General features: G+C 44.3%; 1 protein-coding gene and 1 non-coding gene across 3 annotated transcripts in view; one reads left to right on the forward strand and one right to left on the reverse strand.

The window, feature by feature from the left end:
* Positions 1-26,372, forward strand: part of LOC126162884 (uncharacterized) — a 248,543-nt gene that overhangs the window by 144,412 nt on the left and 77,759 nt on the right. For both annotated transcript variants that reach the window (XM_049919685.1, XM_049919684.1), the window contains exon 2: positions 2,916-4,044. In XM_049919685.1, coding sequence (XP_049775642.1) covers positions 3,073-4,044 — 972 coding nt within the window. In that variant the 5' untranslated portion in view covers positions 2,916-3,072. The remainder of the gene's footprint in view (positions 1-2,915; positions 4,045-26,372) is intronic.
* Positions 22,959-23,033, reverse strand: Trnal-caa (transfer RNA leucine (anticodon CAA)). The gene has a single exon. It is a non-coding gene; the product is annotated as a tRNA-Leu (tRNA).

Below are 26,372 nucleotides of genomic sequence, written 5' to 3' on the forward strand. Positions count from 1 at the left end.
TGTGTTTTTGTTTATAAATTACGCTAAGCCAAAAAAGCTACGCCCCGCGAAGGAACAATCCGAATGGGAGGGAAATCATTGTGAGGTACGTGCATAGGCAATCAAATGATTACAGTTTCAGGAAAACTGGATGATTTATTCAAGAGAAAGAACTTTACAAATTCATCAAGTTAGTAATGCGTTGGTGGACCTTTAGCTGTTACGCAAGCAATGATTCCATTAGCATTCGCTGACAAATTTGTTTGATGTCTCCCTGAGGGATATCGTGAAAATTCTATCCTAGTGGTGCATTTTATCGTCAAAATCCCGAGCTGCTTGGTGGGTCCTGCCCGTAATGCTTCAAACGTTCTCGATTGGGGAGAGATTATGGGACCTTGCTGGTCAAGGTAGGGTTTGATAAGCACGGAGACAAGCAGTAGAAGCACTCGCCGTGTGCAGGAGGGCATTATCTTGCTGAAATGTGACCCCAGGATGGCATGCCATAAAGGGCAACAAAACAGTGCGTAAAACATCGTTGACGTTCTTCCGCGCTGTATAGGTCCGCAGATGACAAACAGAGGGGCCCTGCTATGAAAAGAAATGGCGTCGCAGACCATCATTCCTGGTTGTCGGGCAGTGTGGCGGGCCAGCCACGTTGGTGTCCCCACGGTCTCTGGGCCCAGACACGTCTTCAAACTGGAATAACATTGAGTGGAGTAGAATTGTCTTCAGTGGTGAGTCCCATTTGGAACTGAACTCCTACACAGTTTGGAGTCAACAGGTGGACTGCCTGTAGTTCATCTGTTCCACCTGTTGGCTCCAAATTGTGTAGGATTTGTAGTTGACAGCAGGAATGCTCAGTGTGTGAATGTGCTCTTTTAACTGGCTACCATGTTACCACCAGGCCGCAAGCCTGTCCATATGGGCAGGTCCTTACGAAAGAAATTTTTAAAAAATCTTTAATTTTTTATCCATTTCTGACAGTGTTTCTTCCGTCACTGTATTACTACAGTAAAACAAAGAACAACCCTCTTCAACTACAATTGTGATTTTATTTCAATGCACGATGCGTTTCGAGTCCTGGGGGCACATCTTCAGGTGCTTTGACAGCCCACATCGATTATTTTTCCAGATTTAGGTTAATTCCGTGGGAATAATACAGTGGTATATTACAAAGGGGGTAAATTGTGAATATAAGGTTACAAGACTCATACAAATCGAAAAATAACTTACCGTCTTCAGTGCTTCATACATGGTTTTTGAAGTACAGTATGAGTAAACAAGTTTATGTACATATATATTATTCATTGAACAGCACAGTTTGTAAAAACAAGTGAAAAAATTTCAAATGTAAAGATGCTTCATTTAATAGTGCAACCATTTGCTAACATAATCCACATTTGACATATTCACAAATATTTGTTTTGGTTGGTTCTGAGCACTATGCGACTTAACTTCTGAGGTCATCAGTCGCCTAGAACTTAGAACTAATTTAATCTAACTAATCTAAGGACATCACATACATCCATGCCCGAGGCAGGATTCGAACCTGCGACCGTAGCGGTCGCTCGGTTCCAGCCTGTAGCGCCTAGAACCGCACGGCCACTACGGCCGGCTATTTGTTTTGAAAATGATATCATGTATAACTAATGATATAATGGCTTTGTTTCTTCTTTAAATAATAACGATGACTGGGTGTTTGTGTTGTCCTCATCATTTCATCATCATCCAGGAAAGTGGCGAAATTGGACTGAGCAAAGATTGGATAATTGTACGGGCGCTGATAACCACGCAGTTGAGCGCCCCACAAACCAACCATCATCATCACCATCATCATTAAATAATAACACTTTTGTATTCATAGAAATGCAGCGTTTTTTCATTTGAAATTCTGTGACAAGTGACTTGTGTCTACAAAATGTACTGAAGAACGAAAACTGTATGTATGTACATGAACACGATTCACATACTGCGCTTCAGAAAAACTGTATCCACCACTGGAAACCGTAAGCTATTTTTCGATTTCTATTGGTTTTGTAAATTTAGATTCACAATGTGCCCACAATGTAACACCATTGTAATCTTGCCAGGAGCAGAAAAAATGTAATTGTCGTGTGACTAGAGCCTCACGTCGGGTAGACCGTTTGCCCGGTGCAAGTCTTTCGATTTGACGCCACTTCTGTGACTTGCGTGTCGATGAGGATGAAATGATGATGATTAGGACAACACAACACCCAGTCCCCGAACGGAGAAAATCACCCACCCAGCCGGGAATCGAACCCGGGCCTTAGGATTGACATTCTGTCGCGCTGACCACTCAGCTACCGGGGGCGGACGCCAGGAGTAGAATTAACCTATATCTGGAAAAATAGTCAATGTAGACTGTCAAAGCCCCTAAAGATGAGCCTCGAGGACGCATTGTGCATTGAACTAAAATCACGATAGTGTCTGAAGGCGGTTGTTCCTATGTTAAATACAGCTTATAATTTCTGGAATTCCTTACCACTTTGGTAAGTTTAGATTTCAAGATACTTTCTTCTCCTAAAGTTACCTGCGAAACTTTGAAACTGATGTTTTTTTTGCGAGGGTGGGGATGGGGGGAAGGGGTATGCAGAAAGATTTCCCCCCCCCCCCTTTCTTTCCCTTTGTTCCGCGCCTACGTGAACCGACCTTTAATCGGTGCTGTCGAGTGTCCTGCACTTGTCGATCAGGTCGTTAGTCATCCGGAAGCGGGGAAGGGTGCACCCGACTGCGACGGGTCCGCCCACTGACTCACGAGACAGCGCGGCCGGGCCGTTCACTCGCGCAGTATCCGCTAGCGAGGACGCGGATTAGAGAACGCCTCGGAGCAGCCAGCGCTGTTCGTTGTGTAATCGAAACAGAACCAGAGCGGCCTCTCTCAGACTGCTGACTCAAACGATTTGTATGTGTAATAGGGTAACAGCGGCGGCCGATACCGGAACGGGCGGCGGTCGTCGTGGGGTTTCCGCGAGCTGGTCTGCTCGCAGCATAGCCGCACACATACACACACGCTAGGTGAGCGAGCGAGCGTGGCCGCGCAGCCGCGCCGGGTCGATGACGCACCGCCAGTAGATGCGTGGCCTTGCCGCCGTCACCACCACAGGCACCAGCTGGCGCGGACGCTCACAGTCGCCTCTAGCGTGCTGGCGACTGCACTCGGCCGCCTTCTGCAGAAGACCTGTGGCCATGGCGTCGAGCACTCCCGTGTCCGTGCTGCTACTGCTGCTGGCCACTTCGGCTGCCTCGCCGGTGCTACACGGCTACGACGAAGTCGACGGCTCTGCCGTGGATGGACATTCCACTACCACCCTCCACGATCCGAGTGACTCCACCTCGCGGCAGGAAACTGTCGGCTCTGGACGCAGCGACTCTGTATCAGTGACACACGGTCAGCCTACTTCACGAGGAAGCCCAGATGGAGAATACGCTCCTCCTCAGGAACTAAACGCTGCCAGTGGGTGGAGTGACGAAGTTACGGACGACAGCCTGTGGAACTTCATTGTCAGTCCATCAGATACGTATGAGCATGACGAACAGCAGCCACCAATTGCTGTTGGCAAGAACGGATCACCTGTTGACGAATTCACTGATGATCCAAATTTCGAAGACGCCCATTTTGGTGAGAGGGTCACAAACTGGGAAGAAGACACTGCTACTTATCTGGACGGAGGAAATTACAACAAAAGTGTGCAGGAATCTGATGCGGAAAGCTTCCAAGGAGAGATGGGCGAGCAGACACCTGCACCGGGGAGGAATGCTAGCAAACTCGGCCCAGAGGTGGGCAGCGAGGAGTTCGAGCAGTCGCTGGGTGCCGCGCTGAACGAGACGCTGCGCAAGATGAAGGAGGTGCTCGCCGGGTCTGCTCCCCAGCAGGACGACCAGGAGGGCGGTGGCTGGCGGTCGGCGCTGTCGCGGCTGCGCGTCAAGCGAAGTGACGACCAGAGCGAGGACGCAGAGGACCTGCCGGTCAGGAGCCTCAACGACATCGTCGACGTGTTCCTCATCATAGCGCGACAGTCCCTGGAGGACCGCGGCCTCGACCAGGTGAGCATCGCCAGCCGCTCGCCAGCCAAAATTACACCGTGAAAGAATGAGTTAAGGGGGGTAGGACATCAAACGGGCCGACTTGGAGCAGGAGAGGCACCACAGGACATTTTAATTTCCACTGTCTATACTTTTACAAGTAAATTCACAAAACTTTGTCAGCATGACCAGGAAGGATTCAGGATTCACACTCGTAGCATAACAAAATGATTTTTTTTACATGTGAAATTTCATCATTTTTTCACTCACTATTGGCTGCATTTGTTGCTATAGGTACACTTCTTTTCATAAGTAAGAGAGACTGTTCGATGAATTTTGCACAGCATACAAACCATATTTACAGGTGTCTGAAACTCTAGACTCTATTTAATTTATGAAAAAATGAATGAGCTGTTACGTTTTAAACTTTATGTTTAGAAAAAAATCAAATTTTGTAGTTAATTATCTCAATTTTTACCACAATTTTTAATAGATTTGAAAAATTCTAGAGTTTCATACACCTGTAAATATGGTTTGTATGCTGAGCAAAATTCATCGAAGAATCTCTCTTACTTGTGAAGAAAAATGTACCTACAGCAACAAATGCAGCCACCAGTAAGTGAAATGGTTCAAATGGCTCTGAGCACTATGGGACTCAACATCTGAGGTCATCAGTCCCCTAGAACTTAGAACTACTTAAACCTAACTAAGGACATCACACACATCCATGCCCGAGGCAGGATTCGAACCTGCCACCATAGCAGTCACGCGGTTCCGGACTGAAGTGCCTAGAACCGCACGGCCACCGCGGCCGGCAGTAGGTGAAAAGATGATGAAATTTCATATCTAAAAAAAAAATTATGTTATGTTTTTGCACTTCCACTGCTATGAGTGTGAATTCTGAATCTTTCCTGGTCATGCCGACAAAGTTTTATGAATTTATTTGTAAAAGTATAAACAGTAGAAAATAAAATGTCCTGTGGTGCTTCTCCTGCGGCAAGTCGGCCCGTTTGACGTTCTACCCCCCCCTTAATAATCGACTTTGTACTATAATGGGCATGTAAACTAACCAATAAGTCTGTAGGCCCTTACCAAACAATCTTGTAGAGAAACTGACACTCTGGCATCATCTACTCAGCCTGATTTGTTATGTTTTTGTTGTGGTTCAAATGGCTCTGAGCACTATGGGACTTAACTTCTCAGGTCATCAGTCCCCTGGAACTTAGAACTACTTAAACCTAACTAACCTAAGGCCATAACATACATCCATGCCCGAGGCAGGATTCGAACCTGCGACCGTAGCGTTAGCGCAGTCCCAGACTGAAGCACCTAGAACCGCTCGGCCACCCCGGCCGGCCTTTTTGTTGTGGTCTTCAGTCCAAAGACTTGTGTGATGCAGCTCTCCATGCAATTCCCTCCTGTGCAAGCCTCTTCGTCTCTGAGTAACTACTGTAACCTACATCCTTCTGAATCTGCTTACTGTATTCATCACTTGGTCTACTTCTACGATTTCCCTCCCATCCTCCTCCTCCACCACCACCACCACCACCACCACACTGCCTTCCAATACTAAATCGGCTGTCTCAAAATGTGTCCTATCAACCGATTCCTTCTTCTGGTCTGGTTGTGCCACGAATTTCTTTGCTCTCCAATTCTGTTCTGGTATTTGGCCGAACGTTGGTCACCAATGCATTGGCGTTCGGCTTCTCATCCACACAAATGAACGGCTTGGCGCGAAGGGATTCGCCATGTGGAATCGAAGTCGGCTTGCCGACTTTGCTCCCATTTTATTATTGTTATAAAGTAGCTTTATAATTACAACTTCACCAGCCGATATTATGAGGGAAGAAGAGAATTTAGCAGTCGCCGCATCTGATGCATATGTTTCACTGCAAGGAGATGATCATCATAAAAAGAAAACGAAGAAACATCGCTTGGGGCGACCGCTCTTTTAAAAAGTAGGGAGCAGAATGGTGTGGTAAAACTAGTGTATCACCTTAAAGCCGACGTGGAATAAGGGCCATTTCGTAATTTTTTTCCGAATGGAAGATACACATTTAGAACTGTCACTGAATTGTGTAAGCCCTAAAATTTCCCAAAAAGATACCTCTTTTAGGAGGGCTGTGCCAGCAGCAGAAAGATTAATGGTCACTGCCAGTTGAGTTTCTCTATCTTTGTCATGCACGGCGAAAAGACGTCAGTTTGTTGTTGTTGTCTTCAGTCCTGAGACTGGTTTGATGCAGCTCTCCATGCTACTCTATCCTGTGCAAGCTTCTTCATCTCCCAATACGTACTGCAGCCTACATCCTTCTGAATCTGTTTAGTGTATTCATCTCTTGGTCTCCCTCTACGATTTTTACCCTCCACGCTGCCCTCCAATACAAAATTGGTGATCCCTTGATGCCTCAGAACATGTACTACCAACCGATCCCTTCTTGTAGTCAAGTTGTGCCACAAACTCCTCTTCTCTCCAATTCTATTCATTACCTCCTCATTAGTTACGTGATATACCCATCTAATCTTCTGTAACACCACATTTCAAAAGCTTTTGTTCTCTTCTCGTCTGAATTTAGAGAGCAGCCCCTTCCGTTTAGCGCGCCGTCTATCTTTAAGTGTGTCCCACTTCAAACTTTCTATGAGATTTGTAACGCTCTCGCGATGGCTAAATGTACCAGTCACGAATCTTGCCGTTCTTCTTTGGACCTTCTCAATCTCTTGAATTAGACCCAACTGGTAAGGGTCCCATACAGACAATACTCTAAGACTGAACGAACTAACGTATTGTAAGCAATTTCCTTTGTTGAATGACTGCATCGCTTCGGATTCTACCAATAAACCGCAATCGCCTTGCCCGTTACTTGTGTAATCTGATCATTCCATTTGAGATCATTTCGAATAGTCACACCCAAATACTTGACTGATGTTACCGCTTCCAAAGACTGGGCATTTATTTTGTACTCGTACATTAACGGGGATTTTCGCCTTGTTATACGCAGTAGGTTGCACTTACTAATATTGAGAGATAACTGCCATTTATTACACCACGCATTTATTTTCTGCAAATCCTCATTGATGTGTTCACAACTTTCGTGTGATATTTTCCTGTAGACTACAGCATCATAGGCAAACGATCTAACGTTGCTGTCAATACCATCAACTAGATCGATATAATAACCCATCATTTAAAACCCACAATTGTACGGCATGCTCAAATGGGAACTCGAAAACACAGCCCTCATCCCCTCCCTAGAGGTTACCCCGAGACCTTGAAGGCCGGTTGTAAGAGTAAATAATAGCTCACTCATTTGTTCGTCGTGTTATTTGGACTTACCTGCGAAAGTTGCCTATAGTGTACTTAATCCTGGCATGAGGTAGTTTTTAACACACATAATGCACCTTCAGAAGGTTGAGAGCGTGGCAGCCGGTCAATGAAGAAATAATGTGAATTTTTTTATGCTTTTCTTGAAGACTTGTAACTATTACGTTCACCGATAAACGTCGAAAATTAGGTCGCTGGGTCACTGAAGAACATACTGCCTGATTTTCTTTGTGTACTTCTTCTAGAAGAATAATTTTTCGTATGTTCATCAAGAAACGTCATCCGTAAGACGTAAATTTCAAATACTCTATTAGTTTGATTTCACCTTAAGAAGGTGATATAATTCTGTTTCACATCAAATCAAATTCATCTGCAAGGACTGTAATGTTTCTTATTTCAACTAACCAGTTTGCAGGAGGGAGCTGTCTTTTCACGAAGGATAACCTTCTTGAGAAAACAACTTCTTTAGCGAAGAGCTAACGCCAATGAAGGCGATTTTGGCAAGAGGTGGACTATAAGGGCAGGATAAAAAATGCTAGTATTTTTTGTCTCTTCTCATTTGTTTCACACTTGGCAATAATTCGTTGATACAAAAAATGCCGTTGTTCAGAGTTCACGTTAACTAGACTGGGTAAGTGATTTCGCAGCTCAAGAGATGCAGTAAGTCAGCTCACAGTTCAGAGAAGGCAAGCATGTACCACATTCAACAGGACTGCTCCTAAAGGACTGTGGTGTTCAAACCAAGCACCAGCTTGAGGAGAGGTTTACATGCTCTGTGAAACTGATCCTTGTTATAAATATTCACTTTAGAAAAGCCTGAAACAAGCAAATTCACTTAAATCAACTTAAACACAAAAAGTGGACCAAGAGCAGGGGATGTAATTAAATATTCAGTGAAACATCAGTGGCTCCACTTTTGTTGCTTGAAGACCCTTGAACGAATTTTAAAACATTTAATAATTTGATCACTTACTGGGAAGGTGTAAATAACAAATGACATCCTATAGTAAATTTAAGTTAAATCTGTGTGCTCGACAAAAATTCGAACTCAGATACCTACCTTTCGCAGGAATGTTATTCCATTTCATTGTACGGGGATCATGGTAAACTGTAACTCAGAGTTATTACGCAGAGCGTTCTCGGATGGCTTAAATGCAAAAGTACTGCCCTTGAACGGCACGTATCCCGCTTTAGAGTCGTCGATGTTTTCGCAAATCTTGAAAGCAACCATTTTTCATTGATTCCCATCATGAACATTGCCAAATATACGTACATATTTTTAATTAATCGTATTTGTTTACTGTTTATTCCTTATAATTGTTAACAGTTTGAAGGTTCACTGAAAATCAGAATGATATTTCCGCATACCTGTACGGAATGTGATACGGTCTTTCCTTCATCCAGTCTGAGTACCAATGCAGTCAGCCAGCTACTAAGGAATTTGCTATTCTGAACTACAAATCATAGCCCAACTACACTTTTTAATCTTCATGAATCGTTGCCTAAGTTGAAAGCCGCAAGTGTCGTAAAAGAAAAATAAAATCCCTCAATTACACAGAGACGTAATCTAAACTTTTAGATCACGAACTGATAGCTGAAAATTTAACCCTTTGACACATAAATTGAATGCTCAGCAGATTCATCATACAACCTAACTCGTCCACTGTCACAATATGTTTCATTTGCAACCAGCATATCGATTTTCATAGTATCAATCTGGAGGAGAGGGCAGGCTATTCTGTACTGGGACGCTGGCAATTCGGCTTTCGCTATTATTTTACTCTTCTTCTAATTCATTTCTTTTAAATGTCTACATAGCTTTCGTAAACCATTTGCGTAATGAATTACAGAGAATTACAAGTTCAAAACAACTGTATGTACCGGACCTTCTGACACTGATGCTATTGTACGTTATTCCAGTAGGCAGAAGGATAGTTGTTAGTTGAGCATCTCTCGTATATTGTTGTAAATAGCACGTTGATATAGTTTCCTTTAAGCCTGGAAACAATGTTATGTGCAACATATCGCATGGTTGTAGTTAACGAAACTATTAACAGCTTTTAGTCTTACGATCTTTAAAAGAACTTAGAGTATAAATGCTGCCGCAGCTGCTACTCTAACATTTTGCACTTATTTTTCTACTAATTAAGGGTTGCTCTCATCTCCAACTCTGAAACGTTGTGTGTACGTTACCGAGTTCTTTCGCTTAAATTTCACAATGCTGTGTCTTAAAACGGTACACATTCCGATCTGGTGCTTTACTGCTGCGCATCAGCCCCTATTAGCTCTGTTTACGAACCTTGGCCCGTCCATGCAGCAGACTACTAGCTTCCTCGCCGGCAATAAACATTCAGTACCACCCGGGCATCAAAAAGGTTAACCTTTTTGTAAGATGTACAATGCGGCCTGGTCTCTTATCAGGTTGACGATTCTATTTTCCTCTACAGTGTAAACAGATTGGACCAAAAAAAAAAAAAAAAAAAGCCGCGCGGTCTGAGGCGCCTTGTCACGGTCCGCGCGGCTTCCCCCGTCGGAGGTTCGAGTCCTCCCTCGGGCACGTTTGTGTGTGTGTGTGTGTGTGTGTGTGTGTGTGTGTGTGTATTGTCCTTAGCGTAAGTTAGTTTAAGTTAGGTTAAGTAGTGCGTAAGCTTAGGGACCGGTGACCTCAGCAGTTTGGTTCCATAAGACCTTACTACAAATTTCCATTTTCCAAAAAAATTAGACCATCCCCAGTAGACGTTACGCTAATACCGTGTAACACAGTCTCTAGCCTTGATAATGGACCCAGTTCACCAAGGAGAGACCACAAGTTTCTTCAGCTATGGCATATCTAGCTGAAGCTACTCATTGCTGGCTAAACCCCAGCCGGCCGCAGTGACCGAGCGGTTCTGGGCGCTTCAGTCCGGAACTCGTGACTGCTACGGTCGCAGGTTCGAATCCTGCCTCGGGCATGGTTGTGTGTGATGTCCTTAGGTTAGTTAGGTTTAAGTAATTCGTCAACCCCTGCTTTCTTTGGGATTGGAATTATTATATTCTTCTTGAAGTCTGAGGGTATTTCGCCAGTCTCATACATCGTGCTCTATCATCTGGTGAGCAAGATGTATGAGACAGGCGAAATACCCTCAGACTTCAAGAAGAATATAATAATTCCAATCCCAAACAAAGCAGGGGTTGACAGATGTGAGAATTACCGAACTATCAGTTTAATAAGCCACGGCTGCAAAATAATAACACGAACTCTGTACAGACGAATGGAAAAACTGGTAGAAGCCGACCTCGGGGAAGAACAGTTTGGATTCCGTAGAAATGTTGGAACACGCGAGGAAATACTGACGCTACGACTTATCTTAGAAAATAGATTAAGGAAAGGCAAACCTACGTTTCTAGCATTTGTAGACTTAGAGAAAGCTTTTGACAATGTTGACTGGAATACTCTTTTTCAAATTCTAAAGGTGGCAGGGGTAAAATACAGGGAGCGAAATGCTATTTACAATTTGTACAGAAACCAGATGGCAGTTATAAGAGTCGAGGGACATGAAAGGGAAGCAGTGGTTGGGAAGGGAGTGAGACAGGGTTGTAGCCTATCCCCGATGTTATTTAATCTGTATATTGAGCCAGCAGTGAAGGAAACAAAAGAAAAATTCGGAGTAGGTATTAAAATCCATGGAGAAGAAATAAAAACTTTGAGGTTCGCCGATGACATTGTAATTCTGTTAGAGACATCAAAGGACTTGGAAGAGCAGTTGAACGGAATGGACAGTGTCTTGAAAGGAGGGAATAAGATGAACATCAACAAAAGCAAAACGAGGATAATGGAATGTAGTCCAGTTAGCTCGGGTTATGCTGAGGGAATTAGATTAGGAAATGAGACACTTAAGGTAGTAAAGGAGTTTTGCTATTTGGGGAGCAAAATAACTGATGATAGTCGAAGTAGAGAGGATATAAAATGTAGACTGGCAATGGCAAGGAAAGCGTTTCTGAAGAAGAGAAATTTGTTAACATCGAGTATAGATTTAAGTGTCAGGAGTTCGTTGCTGAAAGTATTTGTATGGAGTGTAGCCATGTATGGAAGTGAAACATGGACCATAAATAGTTTGGACAAGAAGAGAATAGAAGCTTTTGAAATGTTTTGCTACACAAGAATGCTGAAGATTAGATGGGTAGATCACATAACTAATCAGGAGGTACTGAATAGAATTGGGGAAAAGAGAAATTTGTGGCACAACTTGACTACATCTACATCTACATCTACATCTATACTCCGCGAGCCACCTTACGGTGTGTGGCGGAGGGTACTTATTGTACCACTATCTGATCCCCCCTTCCCTGTTCCATTCACGAATTGTGCGTGGGAAGAACGACTGCTTGTAAGTCTCCGTATTTGCTCTAATTTCTCGGATCTTTTCGTTGTGATCATTACGCGAGATATATGTGGGCGGTAGTAATATGTTGCCCATCTCTTCCCGGAATGTGCTCTCTCGTAATTTCGATAATAAACCTCTCCGTATTGCGTAACGCCTTTCTTGAAGTGTCCGCCACTGGAGCTTGTTCAGCATCTCCGTAACGCTCTCGCGCTGACTAAATGTCCCCATGACGAATCGCGCTGCTTTTCGCTGGATCATGTCTATCTCTTCTATTAATCCAACCTGGTAAGGGTCCCATACTGATGAGCAATACTCAAGAATCGGACGAACAAGCGTTTTGTAAGCTACTTCTTTCGTCGATGAGTCACATTTTCTTAGAATTCTTCCTATGAATCTCAACCTGGCGCCTGCTTTTCCCACTATTTGTTTTATGTGATCATTCCACTTCAGATCGCTCCGGATAGTAACTCCTAAGTATTTTACGGTCGTTACCGCTTCCAATGATTTACCACCTATGGCATAATCGTACTGGAATGGATTTCTGCCCCTATGTATGCGCATTATATTACATTTATCTACGTTTAGGGAAAGCTGCCAGCTGTCGCACCATGCATTAATCCTCTGCAGGTCTTCCTGGAGTACGTACGAGTCTTCTGATGTTGCTACTTTCTTGTAGACAACCGTGTCATCTGCAAATAGCCTCACGGAGCTACCGATGTTGTCAACTAAGTCATTTATGTATATTGTAAACAATAAAGGTCCTATCACGCTTCCTTGCGGTACTCCCGAAATTACCTCTACATCTGCAGATTTTGAACCGTTAAGAATGACATGTTGTGTTCTTTCTTCTAGGAAATCCTGAATCCAATCACAAACCTGGTCCGATATTCCGTAAGCTCGTATTTTTTTCACTAAACGTAAGTGCGGAACCGTATCAAATGCCTTCCTGAAGTCCAGGAATACGGCATCAATCTGCTCGCCAGTGTCTACGGCACTGTGAATTTCTTGGGCAAATAGGGCGAGCTGAGTTTCACATGATCTCTGTTTGCGGAATCCATGTTGGTTATGATGAAGGAGATTTGTATTATCTAAGAACGTCATAATACGAGAACACAAAACATGTTCCATTATTCTACAACAGATTGACGTAAGCGAAATAGGCCTATAATTATTCGCATCTGATTTATGACCCTTCTTGAAAATGGGAACGACCTGCGCTTTCTTCCAGTCGCTAGGTACTTTACGTTCTTCCAGCGATCTACGATAAATTGCTGATAGAAAGGGGGCAAGTTCTTTAGCATAATCACTGTAGAATCTTAAGGGTATTTCGTCTGGTCCGGATGCTTTTCCGCTACTAAGTGATAGCAGTTGTTTTTCAATTCCGATATCGTTTATTTCAATATTTTCCATTTTGGCGTCCGTGCGACGGCTGAAGTCAGGGACCGTGTTACGATTTTCCGCAGTGAAACAGTTTCGGAACACTGAATTCAGTATTTCTGCCTTTCTTCGGTCGTCCTCTGTTTCGGTGCCATCGTGGTCAACGAGTGACTGAATAGGGGATTTAGATCCGCTTACCGATTTTACATATGACCAAAACTTTTTAGGGTTCTTGTTTAGATTGTTTGCCAATGTTTTATGTTCGAATTCGTTGAATGCTTCTCTCATTGCTCTCTTTACGCTCTTTTTCGCTTCGTTCAGCTTTTCCTTATCAGCTATGATTCGACTACTCTTAAACCTATGATGAAGCTTTCTTTGTTTCCGTAGTACCTTTCGTACATGATTGTTATACCACGGTGGATCTTTCCCCTCGCTTTGGACCTTAGTCGGTACGAACTTATCTAAGGCGTACTGGACGATGTTTCTGAATTTTTTCCATTTTTGTTCCACATCCTCTTCCTCAGAAATGAACGTTTGATGGTGGTCACTCAGATATTCTGCGATTTGTGCCCTATCACTCTTGTTAAGCAAATATATTTTCCTTCCTTTCTTGGCATTTCTTATTACACTTGTAGTCATTGATGCAACCACTGACTTATGATCACTGATACCCTCTTCTACATTCACGGAGTCGAAAAGTTCCGGTCTATTTGTTGCTATGAGGTCTAAAACGTTAGCTTCACGAGTTGGTTCTCTAACTATCTGCTCGAAGTAATTCTCGGACAAGGCAGTCAGGATAATGTCACAAGAGTCTCTGTCCCTGGATCCAGTTCTGATTGTGTGACTATCCCATTCTATACCTGGTAGATTGAAGTCTCCCCCTATTACAATAGTATGATCACGAAACTTCTTCACGACGTTCTGCAGGTTCTCTCTGAGGCGCTCAACTACTACGATTGCTGATGCAGGTGGTCTATAGAAGCATCCGACTATCATATCTGACCCACCTTTGATACTTAGCTTAACCCAGATTATTTCACATTCGCATTCGCTAATAACTTCACTGGATATTATTGAATTCTTTACTGCTATAAATACTCCTCCACCATTGGCGTTTATCCTATCCTTGCGGTATATATTCCATTCTGTGTCTAGGATTTCGTTACTGTTCACTTCCGGTTTTAACCAACTTTCCGTTCCTAATACTATATGCGCACTATTTCCTTCAATAAGAGATACTAATTCAGGAACCTTGCCCTGGATACTCCTGCAGTTTACCAATATTACGTTAACTTTTCCTGTTTTTGGTCTCTGAGGACGGACGTTCTTTATCAACGATGATAATGTCCTCTCTGGTAAGCCGTCAGGTATTTTATCGTTTCGCCCAAGGGGGGGGGTCCCTCTAACCTAAAAAAACCCCCGTGTGCACGCCACACGTACTCTGCTACCCTAGTAGCTGCTTCCGGTGTGTAGTGCACGCCTGACCTGTCTAGGGGGGCCCTACAGTTCTCCACCCAATAACGGAGGTCGATGAATTTGCAACCATTATAGTCGCAGAGTCGTCTGAGCCTCTGGTTTAGACCCTCCACACGGCTCCAAAACAGAGGACCGCGATCGACTCTGGGCACTATGCTGCAGATATTAAGCTCAGCTTGCACTCCGCGTGCGATGCTGGTTGTCTTCACCAAATCAGCCAGCCGCCGGAAGGAACCAAGGATGGCCTCAGAACCCAAGCGGCAGGCGTCATTCGTTCCGACATGTGCTACTATCTGCAGCCGGTCACACCCAGTGCGTTCAATAGCTGCCGGAAGGGCCTCCTCCACATTACGGACGAGACCCCCCGGCAAGCACACCGAGTGCACACTGGCATTCTTCCCCGACCTACCCGCTATTTTCCTGAGGGGCTCCATAACCCGCCTAACGTTGGAGCTCCCTATAACTAATAGGCCCGCCCTCTGTGACTGTCGGGACCTTGCCGGAGAATCGGCCACTGGCCCAACAGGCGAGGCATCCTGTGGTGGCTCGGAAACGATGTCATCACCACTAGGAAGCACCCCGTACCTGTTGGAAAGGGGTAAGGCAGCTGCCACGCGGCCAGATCCCACCTTCGCCTTTCGGCCAGGCACGCGCGAGCCCACCACTGTCCGCCATTCACCCTGGAGTGATGGCTGACCGGTAAGATGCTCACTGCCGGAAGACGCAGCGACATCAGGGGTTCCATGTGACTCCAAGGCCACCGAAGTAGGCATAGGTCTCACCACAGTTGCCCCAACGCCACTACGAGCCGACGCCTGCGCCTCGAGCTCGATGAGCCTAACAGACAAAGCCTCCACCTGCCCCCGAAGAGTGGCCAATTCTCCTTGCGTCCGCTCACAACAACCACAGTCCCTACACATGACTATGTTTACCCTACTCTATACGATGACAAATTCCCAAGATTATCTTCTGATGAGCTACTCTGATAATCAAGAAACACTCACTGAAATACGAGACGCGAAAACTACGCTAGGTTTTCCCAGAAAAACTATTTAAAAGCTAAGCGCAGCAAATAAGTACAAAAACGCTTTATACAAACAGTACTCGCTGCTGCTGGTGCTCTCGCTCTCGCTGTCACAAGACAACTGCTGATTCAAGTGACTAGTGGCTAGCGGCCGCGAAACAAACAAAAGACGGTTTTAGGGCGCTTTCTGTTCTAAACGATCAAGAAAACACTAAGAAATCTAACACGAAAACTACGTAAAGTTTTATCAAGAACTGTTAGTTACTATGCAGAGCAGATAAACACAAATAGAATCCCTTCCTTAGTGGAAGGTCGTAAACAAAATGCAAAATAAACGCTTTATACAAACAGTACTCGCTGCTGCTGGTGCTCTCGCTCTCGCTGTCACAAGACAACTATAAGAAGGGATCGATTGGGAGGACATATTCTGAGGCATCAAGGGATCACCAATTTAGCATTGGGGGACAGCACGGAGGGTAAAAATCGTAGAGGGAGACCAAGAGATGAATGCACTAAACAGATTCAGAAGGATGTAGGTTGCAGTAGGTACTGGGAGATGAAGAAACTTGCACAGGATAGAGTAGCATGGAGAGCTGCATCAAACCAGTCTCTGGACTGTAGACCACCACAATAACAAGTTGTAGGGGACTGACAACCTCAGATGTCAAGTCCCATATTGCTCAGAGCCATTTGAATCATTTGACTAAACCCCGTAGGGCTACCAAATTTCAGGGATATTGGTCGCTATGTTTCACGTGCTGTTCGAAACAATCCTAGATATGAGGGGGTACTAAAAGAAACTTTTTAACTTATTTATTCACATTTTATGCACAAGCCTTCAATCCCCTTCAAAGTACTCTCCGCTTGCACTAATACACTTGTCTAATCTTTGATTCCATTTTTCAAAACTTGATTTAAACTCATTTTTTGTGACGCGTGACAACGCTTTCGTCGTTTTCTCTTCACCTCAGAAACATCAGCAAAACGCTTGCCTTTCATGTCTCTTTTCATTCTAGGAAACCAAAAAAAGCCGCGCGGGACAAGATCGGGTCAGTATGGGAGTTTGAGGAACAGGGGTCATACAGTTTTTGGTCAAGAATTGTCAGACAGCCCGCATCTCGTGGTCGTGCGGTAGCGTTCTCGCTTCCCACGCCCGGGTTCCCGGGTTCGATTCCCGGCGGGGTCAGGGATTTTCTCTGCCTCGTGATGGCTGGGTGTTGTGTGCTGTCCTTAGGTTAGTTAGGTTTAAGTAGTTCTAAGTTCTAGGGGACTGATGACCATAGATGTTAAGTCCCATAGTGCTCAGAGCCATTTGAACCATTTGAATTGTCAGACAACCAGGACTGTGTGTGCAGGGGCATTGTCATGATGGAAAAACCAGTCATCCGATTGCCACAAATCATGTCGCTTCCGCCGCACACAGTTTCGCAGTCTTTTCAAAACTTTCAAGTAGAAAGCCTTACTCTCTGCAACAAACTCTGAAAGGACAACTCCTCTCACGTCGAAAAAAACAAATCAGCATTGTTTTAATATTTTATGTCACCTGACGAGCTTTCTTGGGGCGAGGAGCAACTAAAGTTTTCCTCTGACTTGATTGTTACTTTGATTCACGATCGTAAGCATAGCACCAACTTTCGTCACCCATGATAATTTTTGAAAAACGTTTTGTTCATTTCGGGTGTCTTCCTTGAAAGCACAACGTTCTTCCACGGGACCTTGTTTTTTGTTCAGCTGTCAGCAGTCGGGTCACGAATTCGAGAGCCATCCTTTTCATTCCCAAATCTTCTGTCACGGTCCGCTGCACTGAACTCGAAGTCTCTCCTGACGGCTCCATAATTTCTTCAATGGTCCGTCATCGATCTTCGTTGATGACTCATGAATATTTTCAACATTTTCGTGCGTTCGTGACGTGGAAGGAGGACCAGAACGAGGTCTTTCATCAACGGACATTTGACCAGTTTTAAATAGGGAAACCACTCACTTGAGTTTTCCTCACAGCACCGTCCTTGTACGCCAGTTTTAACAGTTCAAGAGTTTCTGTTCCACATTTTCCGAGCAAAAATCGCAGTTTCACCGTTGTAGGACGTTCACGAAAATCAGCCATTGCAAAACCGATGTTCACACAAAACACTTTTCACTATAAATTCTCGCGAAAGTAGTACTGACCTTCTTCAGCTATAGCACTCGCCTTGCTGCATATGTAATGTGGGCTCTTTGCGCCTTAGTGGAAATCCGTGGTAGTACAAAAGCTCCGCCCACTAAAACATTAGTTCGGTTTCTTTTGTATTTCTATCGGACTAAGATCACGTGATTTAGAGGGTCATCTGACGTGGAATAGAAAGCATGAGAATTCGTCCAGTGAGGAAAGTGGGCGTGCAGCCGTGTGAAGGCAGCTGTGGTCATTTTCGAGGGCGGGAGTGTCCGCAGAATACTTCTCTTGAAGACGTAGAAGAAAGGACATTCGGTCACCAAGAATGTTGAAATACACACCCTCGCTCATGCTCACAGCAACGTGAATAAGTGGTCCCAAACCACAATGCGAAAGCACTCCATCGGGACCATCCGACCGCCGTGTCATCCTCAGCTGAGGATGCGGATAGGAGGGGCGTGTGGTTAGCACACCGCTCTCCCGGTCGTTATGATAGTTTTCTGTGATCGGAGCCGCTACTATTCGGTCGAGTAGCTCCTCAATTGGCATCGCGAGGCAGAGTGCACCCCGAAAATGGCAACAGCGCATGGCGGCCAGGATGGTCATTCATCCAAGTGCCGGCCACTCCCGACAGCGCCTAACGTCGGTGATCTGACGGGAACCGGTGTATCCACTGCGGCAAGGCCCTTGCCCCACAGTGCGAAAAACACCTGCAAAACATCACATCCCATTTCCAGCCTGAAATACATCAAACCACACGGCGGGTTAAACTCTTCATTGGATCGTCGATATACTCGACGCTTTGCATCATTTGCAACGAGGCAAAATCGCGCCTCTAGTCAGATAATAACCAGTTTCTGTGTTCTTTAGTTCACGGAAGACGTGCAGTTTTTTTATGCCACTGTAAGCAACGGCCTTTTGTGGGGTGTCAGACTCCAGATGTCCATCAGATGCAGTTTCCTTCGCAGCGCTCGCTAGGAAACAGCTTGAGATGGACCTGCAGTCAGAGACAGCAGCAGTTTGAAACTGTTAGACACTTACAGGACACGACTCTCGCTTCCAGTCTCTGCCGCTTAGTACGCTCTTACGCCACCTTACCTTGCTGCAAGTAGTAAACCAATCCTTGTGTTAGTGTCAAAAAGATCATATGGCATTACTGGCCAGGAGGCAACTCTGTCATTGTTCGGGCGCCTGGTGCAAGTCTCTCTATTTGACGCCCGTTCTGCGACTTCACGTCGACAAAGATGTGATGAATGATGAGGTCTGCACAAACATCCAGTCTCCGAGCAAAAAAAAAGTCTCTGACTCGGTCGTGAACCTGGAAGCCCGTGATTTAGAGGCAATGACGCTAACCACTAGCCCGCGAACTGAATCCGCATTCATCTACATCTATATGGACACTCTGCAAATCACATTTTAAGTGCCTGTCAGAGGGTTCATCGAACCACCTTCACACTTCTCTATTATTCCAATCTCGTATAGCGTGCGGAAAGAACGAACACCTATACCTTTCCGTATGAGCTCTGATTTCCCTTATTTTATCGTGGTGATCGTTTCTCCCTATATAGGTCAGTGTCAACAAAACATTTTCGCATTCTGAGGAGAAAGTTGGTGATTGGAATTTCGTGAGAAGATTCCGTCGCAACGAAAAACGCCTTTCTTTTAATGATGTCCAGCCCTAATCCAGTATCGTTTCTGTGACACTCTCTCCCATATTTCGCGATAATAAAAAACGCTGCCCTTCTTTGAACTTTTGCGATGTACTCTGTCAGTCCTATCTGGTAAGGGTCCCACACCGCGCAGCAGTATTCTAAAACAGGACTGACAAGCGTAGTGTAGGCAGTCTCCTTAGCAGATCTGTTACATTTTCTAAGTGTCCTGCCAATAAAACGCAGTCTTTGGTTAGCCTTCCCCACAACCTTTTCTATGTGTTCCTTCCAATTTAAGTTGTTTCTAATTGTAATACCTAGGTATTTAGTTGAATTTACGGCTTCTAGATTAGACTGTTTTATAGTGTAACCGAAGTTTAACGAATTCCTTTTAGCACTCATGTGGATGATATCACACTTCTCGTTATTTAGCGTAAACTGCCTCTTTTCGCACCATTCAGGTATCTTTTCAAAATCGTTTTGCAGTTTGTTTCGATCTTATGATGACTTTATTAGTCGATAAACGACAGCTTCATCTGCAAACAACCGAAGACGGCTGCTCAGATTATCTCCCAAATCGTTTATGTAGATAAGGAACAGCAAAGGGCCTATAACACTAGCTTGGCTCAAAATGGCTCTGAGCACTATGGGACTCAACTGCTGAGGTCATTAGTCCCCTAGAACTTAGAACTAGTTAAACCTAACTAACCTAAGGACATCACAAACATCCATGCCCCAGGCAGGATTCGAACCTGCGACCGTAGCGAACACTAGCTTGGGAAACACCAGAAATCACTTGTGTTTTACTGATGACTTTCCGTCAATTACTACGAACTGTGACCTCTCTGACAGTAAATCACAAATCCAGTCACATAACTGAGACGATATTCCATAAGCACGCAATTTCACTACGAGCCGCTTGTGTGGTACAGTGTCAAAAGCCTTCCGGAAATCCAGAAATACGGAATCGATCTGAAGTCCCTTGTCAATATCACTCAACATTTCATGTGAATAAAGAGCTAATTATGTTTCACAGGAACGATGTTTTCTAAACCCATGTTGACTGTGTGTCAATAGACAGTTTTCTTCGAAGTATTTCATAATGTTTGAACACAATATATGTTCCAAAATCCTGCTGCATATCGACGTTAACGATATGGGCCTGTAATTTAGTGGATTACTCCTACTACCTTTCTAGAATATTGCTGTGACCTGTGCAACTTTCCAGTCTTTGGGTACGGATCTTTCGTCGAGCGAACGGTTGTATATGATTGTTAAGCTAGGAGCTAATGTATCAGCATACTCCGTTAGGAACCTGATTGGTATACAGTCTGGACCAGAAGACATGCTTTTATTAAGTGATTTTAAGTTGCTTCACTACTCCGAGGATATTTACTTCTACGTTATTCATGTTGGCAGCTGTTCTCGATTCGAATTCTTGAATATTTACACTACAAGCCATTAAAATTGCTACACCACAAAGATGATGTGCTACAGACGCGAAATTTAACCGACAGGAAGAAGATGCTGTGATATGCAAATGATTGGCTTTTCAGAGCATTCACACAAGGTAGGCGCCGGTGACGACACCTACAACGTGCTGACATGAGGAACGTTTACAACCGATTTCTCATACACGAACAGCAGTTGACCGGCGTTGCCTGGTGAAAGGCTGTTGTGATGCCTCGTGTAAGGAGGAGAAATGCGTACCATCACGTTTCCGACTTTGATAAAGGACGGATTGTAGCCTATCGCGATTGCGGTTTATCGTATCGTGACATTGCTGCTCGCGTTGATCGAGACCAATGACTGTTAGCAGAATATGGAATCGGTGGGTTCAGGAGGGCAGTACAGAACGCCGTGCTGGATCCCAACGGCATCGTATCACTAGCAGTCGAGATGACAGGCATCTTATCCGCCGCATGGCTGTAACGGATCGTGCAGCCACGTCTCGATCCCTGAGTCAACAGATGGGGACGTTTGCCAGACAACAACCATCTGCACGAACAGTTCGACGACGTTTGCAGCAGCACGGACTATCAGCTCGGAGACCATGGCTGCGGTTACCCTTGACGCTGCATCACAGACAGAAGCGCCTGCGATGGTGTATTCAACAACGAACCTGGGTGCACGAATGGCAAAACGTCATTTTTTCGGATGAATCCAGGTTCTGTTTACAGCATCACGATGGTCGCATCCACGTTTGGCGACATCGCGGTGAACGCACGTTGGAATCGTGTATTCGTAATCGCCATACTGGCGTATCACCCGGCGTGATGGTATGGGCCAATGATTACACGTCTTGGTCGCCTCTTGTTCGCATTGACGGCATTTTGAACAGTGGACGTTACATTTCAGATGTGTTACGAACCGTGGCTCTACCCTTCATTCGATCGCTGCGAAAGCCTACATTTAAGCAGGATAATGCACGACCGCATGTTGCAGGTCCTGTGCGGGCCTTTCTGGATACAGAAAATGTTCGACTGCTGCCTTGGCCAGCACATTCTCCAGATATCTCACCAATTGAAAACGTCTGGTCAATGGTTGCCGAGCAACTGGCTCGTCACAATACGCCAGTCACTACTCTTGATGAACTGCGGTATCGTGTTGAAGCTGCATGGGCAGCTGTACCTGTACACGCCATCCAAGCTCTGTTTGACTCAATGCCCAGGCGTATCAAGGCCGTTATTTCGGCCAGAGGTGGTTTTCTGGGTACTGACTTCTCAGGATCTATGCACCGATATTGCTTGAAAATGTAATCACATGTAAGTTCTAATATAATATATTTGTCCAATGAATACCCGTTTATCATCTGCATTTCTTCGTGGTGTAGAAATTTTGATGGCCAGTAGTGTATTCCGTCTTTTTTTGTGAAGGCATTTCGGTAGGCTGTGTTTAGTAACTCTGCTTTGTCAGCACTGTCTTCGATAGTATCGCGCAGAGAAGACATTGATTGTTTCTTGCCGCTAACATACTTCACAAACGACCAGAATCACTTTAATGATACACCAACCAATCACGCAACTTTATTCACGCTGTGTCATTGCACAAAAACATGACAGCCCATTTCTGTCACTTCTACACGTCGGGCCATGTTACTGTTCTGAGTTGATTCCATACAATCGAGTGCCATAACTAACGAAAGCGTTGGACGCTCAGCCGACCAACTGGTACCAGTTCTATACTATGTGTAGCGCTCCAAAGCAACTGGTGTGATGTATAAAAAAGGGGCGACTAATATTTTGCCGATGATAATATCGACTGATCTATCCGTGCTTCCTAGGAGCTGAGAGCGAAGGTCTTTAGACATATCCTGTGCCAGTCTCTGTGAAGATTGATATAACCGTTGCTATTTCGAAATCTTGTTCAGAAGAACGGTATCTTTAATCCGGCCGGACACTCGGAAATACCTTTATACCTTCCATTACTTATACATGGAAATCCTGAGAAGTCGCAGTTAGGGGATTTATTATCCATAACGGACCGTCAAGCAGACAATGTAATTAATCCACAATGAGATTTTCACTCTGCAGCGGAGTGTGCGCTGATATGAAACTTCCTGGCAGATTAAAACTGTATGCCGGGCCGAGACTCGAACTCGGGACCTTTGCCTTTTGCGGGCAAGTGCTCTACCAACTGAGCTACCCAAGCACGACTCACGCCCCGTCCTCACAGCTTTACTTCTGCCAGTACCTCTTCTCCTACCTTCCAAACTTTACAGAAGCTCTCCTCGCAGAAGTGGGGCTGTGAGGACGGGGCGTGAGTCGTGCTTGGGTAGCTCAGTTGGTAGAGCACTTGCACGCAAAAGGCAAAGGTCCCGAGTTCGAGTCTCGGCTCGGCACACAGTTTTAATCTAGCAGGAAGTTTCAATGTAATTAATGTCCATAAATACTAGCCTGACCACGGGTTTTGTAAGGAGGCGTAATTTTTGTGTTTCCCTCTACTCCCAAACATTTATCCGCTTCGTATTCGAACTATTTTGCGTAGCCTAATGCCTCACTGCAGGCTGTTAACAAAGATACAAGCATAAGGAATAGGTTCCCAGATATGTGAGTGGTTCGAAAACTTCCTAAGTAATTGTTCCCAATACGCTGTCCTCGACGGGGAGTGTTTATCAGAGACAAGAGTAACGCCAGGAGTACGCCAGGGAAGGGCTGTTTGCTGATGACGCTGTGGCCTACATCTACATCTACATCTACATGGATACACTGCAAATCACATTTAAGTGCTTGGCAGAGGGTTCATCGAACCACCTTCACAATTCTTTATTATTCCAATCTCGTATAGCGCGCGGAAAGAATGAACACCCATATCTTTCCGTACCAGCTCTGATTTCCCTTATTTTATAGTGGTGATCGTTCCTCCCTATGTAGGTCGGTGTCAAAAAAATATTTTCGCATTCGGAGGAGAAAGTTGGTGATTGAAAGTTCGTGAGAAGATTCCGTCGCAACGAAAAACGCATTTCTTTTAATGATGTCCATCCCAAATCCTGTATCATTTCTGTGACACTCTCTGCCATATTTCGCGATAATACAAAACGCTGCCCTTCTTTGAACTTTTGCGATGTACTCTGTCAGTCCTATCTGGTAAGGATCCCAAACCGCGCAGCAGTATTCTAAAAGAGGACGGACAAGCGTAGTGTAGGCAGTCTCCTTAGTAGGTCTGTTACATTTTCCAAGTGTCCTGCCAATAAAACGCAGCCTTTGGTTAGCATTCCCCACAACACTTTCTATGTGTTACTCCCAGTTTAAGTTGTTCGTACGGGAAGATGTTGTCGTCGAGTGACTGTAGGAGGATATAAGATGACTTAGACAAAGTTTCTAGTCTGTGTGATGAATGGAAGCTAACTCTAAATGTAGAAAAATATTAGTTAAAGCGAATGAGTAGGAAAAACAAACCAGTAATGTTCTGATACAGTATTAGTAGCGTCCAGCTTGACACAGTGAGGCAGTTTAAATATCTGAGAGTAACGTTACAAAGCGATACGGGATGGAACAAGCATGTGAGGATTGTGGTAGGAAAGGCAAATAGTCGACTTCGGTTTATTGGGAGAATTCTAGAAAAGTGTGGTTCAGTTGTAAAAGAGACCGCGTGCAGAACACTAGTGCGACCCATTCTTGCATACTGCTCGAGTTTCTGGGATCCCCGACAGGTCGGATCAAAGGAAGACATCGAAGCAGTTCAGAGGCGTGCTGCTAGATTAGTTACCGATAAGTTCGATCAATACGCGAGTATTACGGAGATGCTTCGTGAACTCAAATAGGGGTCCCTGGAGGGAAGACGACTTCCTTTTCGTGAAACTCTATTGAGAAACTTTAGAGAACTGGCATTTGAAGTTGACTGCAGAAATACTCTGTCGCCAACGTAAAATGCACTTAAGGGCCGCGAAGATATGATAAGAGAAATTAGGGCTTTTACGGAGCCATATAGACAGTCTTTTTTCTTCCCTTATTAGCGAGTGGGACAGGGTACCCTCCACCATGCACCATACTGTGACCTGCGGGGTATACACGTAGATGTAGGTGTAGGTGTAGAGTCTCCTCTGCTTAACGTCTATGACTATTTTAAATGATGTAGCGATTAAGGATCGTGAATACGTGTATTCCATGTGAATGTCGTTGCGAAGGAAAAAGGTGAAGGATGTTTTATTCCAGTTTATTACACTATTATTCGTTTCACAATAGTTCTACAAGCGAATGATTTGTGGTTCACCAGAGGTCAACAACACTTTGCCCTATGCCCTCTTTAAGTTTATTCAGAGGACGTGTATAAAAACTTTCGTCTGTTTCCCTCCACGGCTCGACATTCCGCACTTCAGCCATTCATTATCCGGCAAACAATTCGCTTTGTTGGGGTGTAAATAATTACTGCTCTGTAAAGTACCGTTCATTGTTTTACCTCTCAAAGAGAGTGCCGTGTGGCTGTCTATTGTGAAATACGAGTTTACGTGCCTGAATTGTGATCGGAAAACCAATAACCAACAACTCATTTCCTTATGAACAGAAGTATAAACTTAATGGCCAATCGCTGCGGAGAGTACGCATATCGCCCAGTGTTGAAATTTCCTTCTAAACTTCGGTTATGTGCTTTAAGACAACTGCGCTAGCAACACGTTTTCTTGCTGAAGCACCCGAACCACAAACAGTGAAAGTAAGTCTTTATTGTGGTTGGCGTCAACAAAGTTATCACAGCTGTTGTTTTATGACAACTGCACTTGTTTCTCTGCATGCAGCATTCAAACGGGAAACCTTAAAGATACATTCCATATTCATTGTTACACAACTGTAATGCAGAAAAGCCTTGAACAGTGCCAGGGCACTGAAATATCTTATTCCCTTGCTTTCTGCCTACGCGCAACTACAAATGTTTTCTTTGGCAATAAAAGAGTGACACACGTTTTTAGTTGTGTCCTGAATGAGGATTTTGTATTATTTGATCATTATTTTTACGAATACTGATAGTACATTTCGTTTTATTTCCGAAACAGTTTTAAATGTAGTGCCGTATCTTAATATCCGAGTACTTCGGTGATAGTAATACTTCTACCCGTTTACAATACAATGAAAAAATGCTTCACATGAAAATATCGCATGCGCTCTAGGCATTGTGAAACGTAGTTGATAATCGTCTATAATTTCAACGTGAATGTTATAGAGGGCAGAATACACACAGAGCAGGAATATTAATGCAAGATACAGATATAAGATAATTTACCAAACAACTTCGTGAATAAAAAAGTAAACAAATTTTTTAGTCTATCTAACACTTACACTTTGCAAATTATTTTCATTTACATAAATGCTTGGAATTTTAATGCAATTCATTTCTGTATTCATATGGTAAGTTTCATTTACAGCGCATCCTCGTTTTGAGCCTGTGGTATTTCACTAGCGAATCTTTGTAACAAATAATGCTCAACTTAAGTATAATTTCGTTTTTTCACTTACTTTGTATATTCAATATCAACTACAAGGAAACATCACTTACATTC

Source organism: Schistocerca cancellata, chromosome 2 (assembly GCF_023864275.1).
Source record: "Schistocerca cancellata isolate TAMUIC-IGC-003103 chromosome 2, iqSchCanc2.1, whole genome shotgun sequence".
Lineage (NCBI taxonomy): Eukaryota > Metazoa > Arthropoda > Insecta > Orthoptera > Acrididae > Schistocerca > Schistocerca cancellata.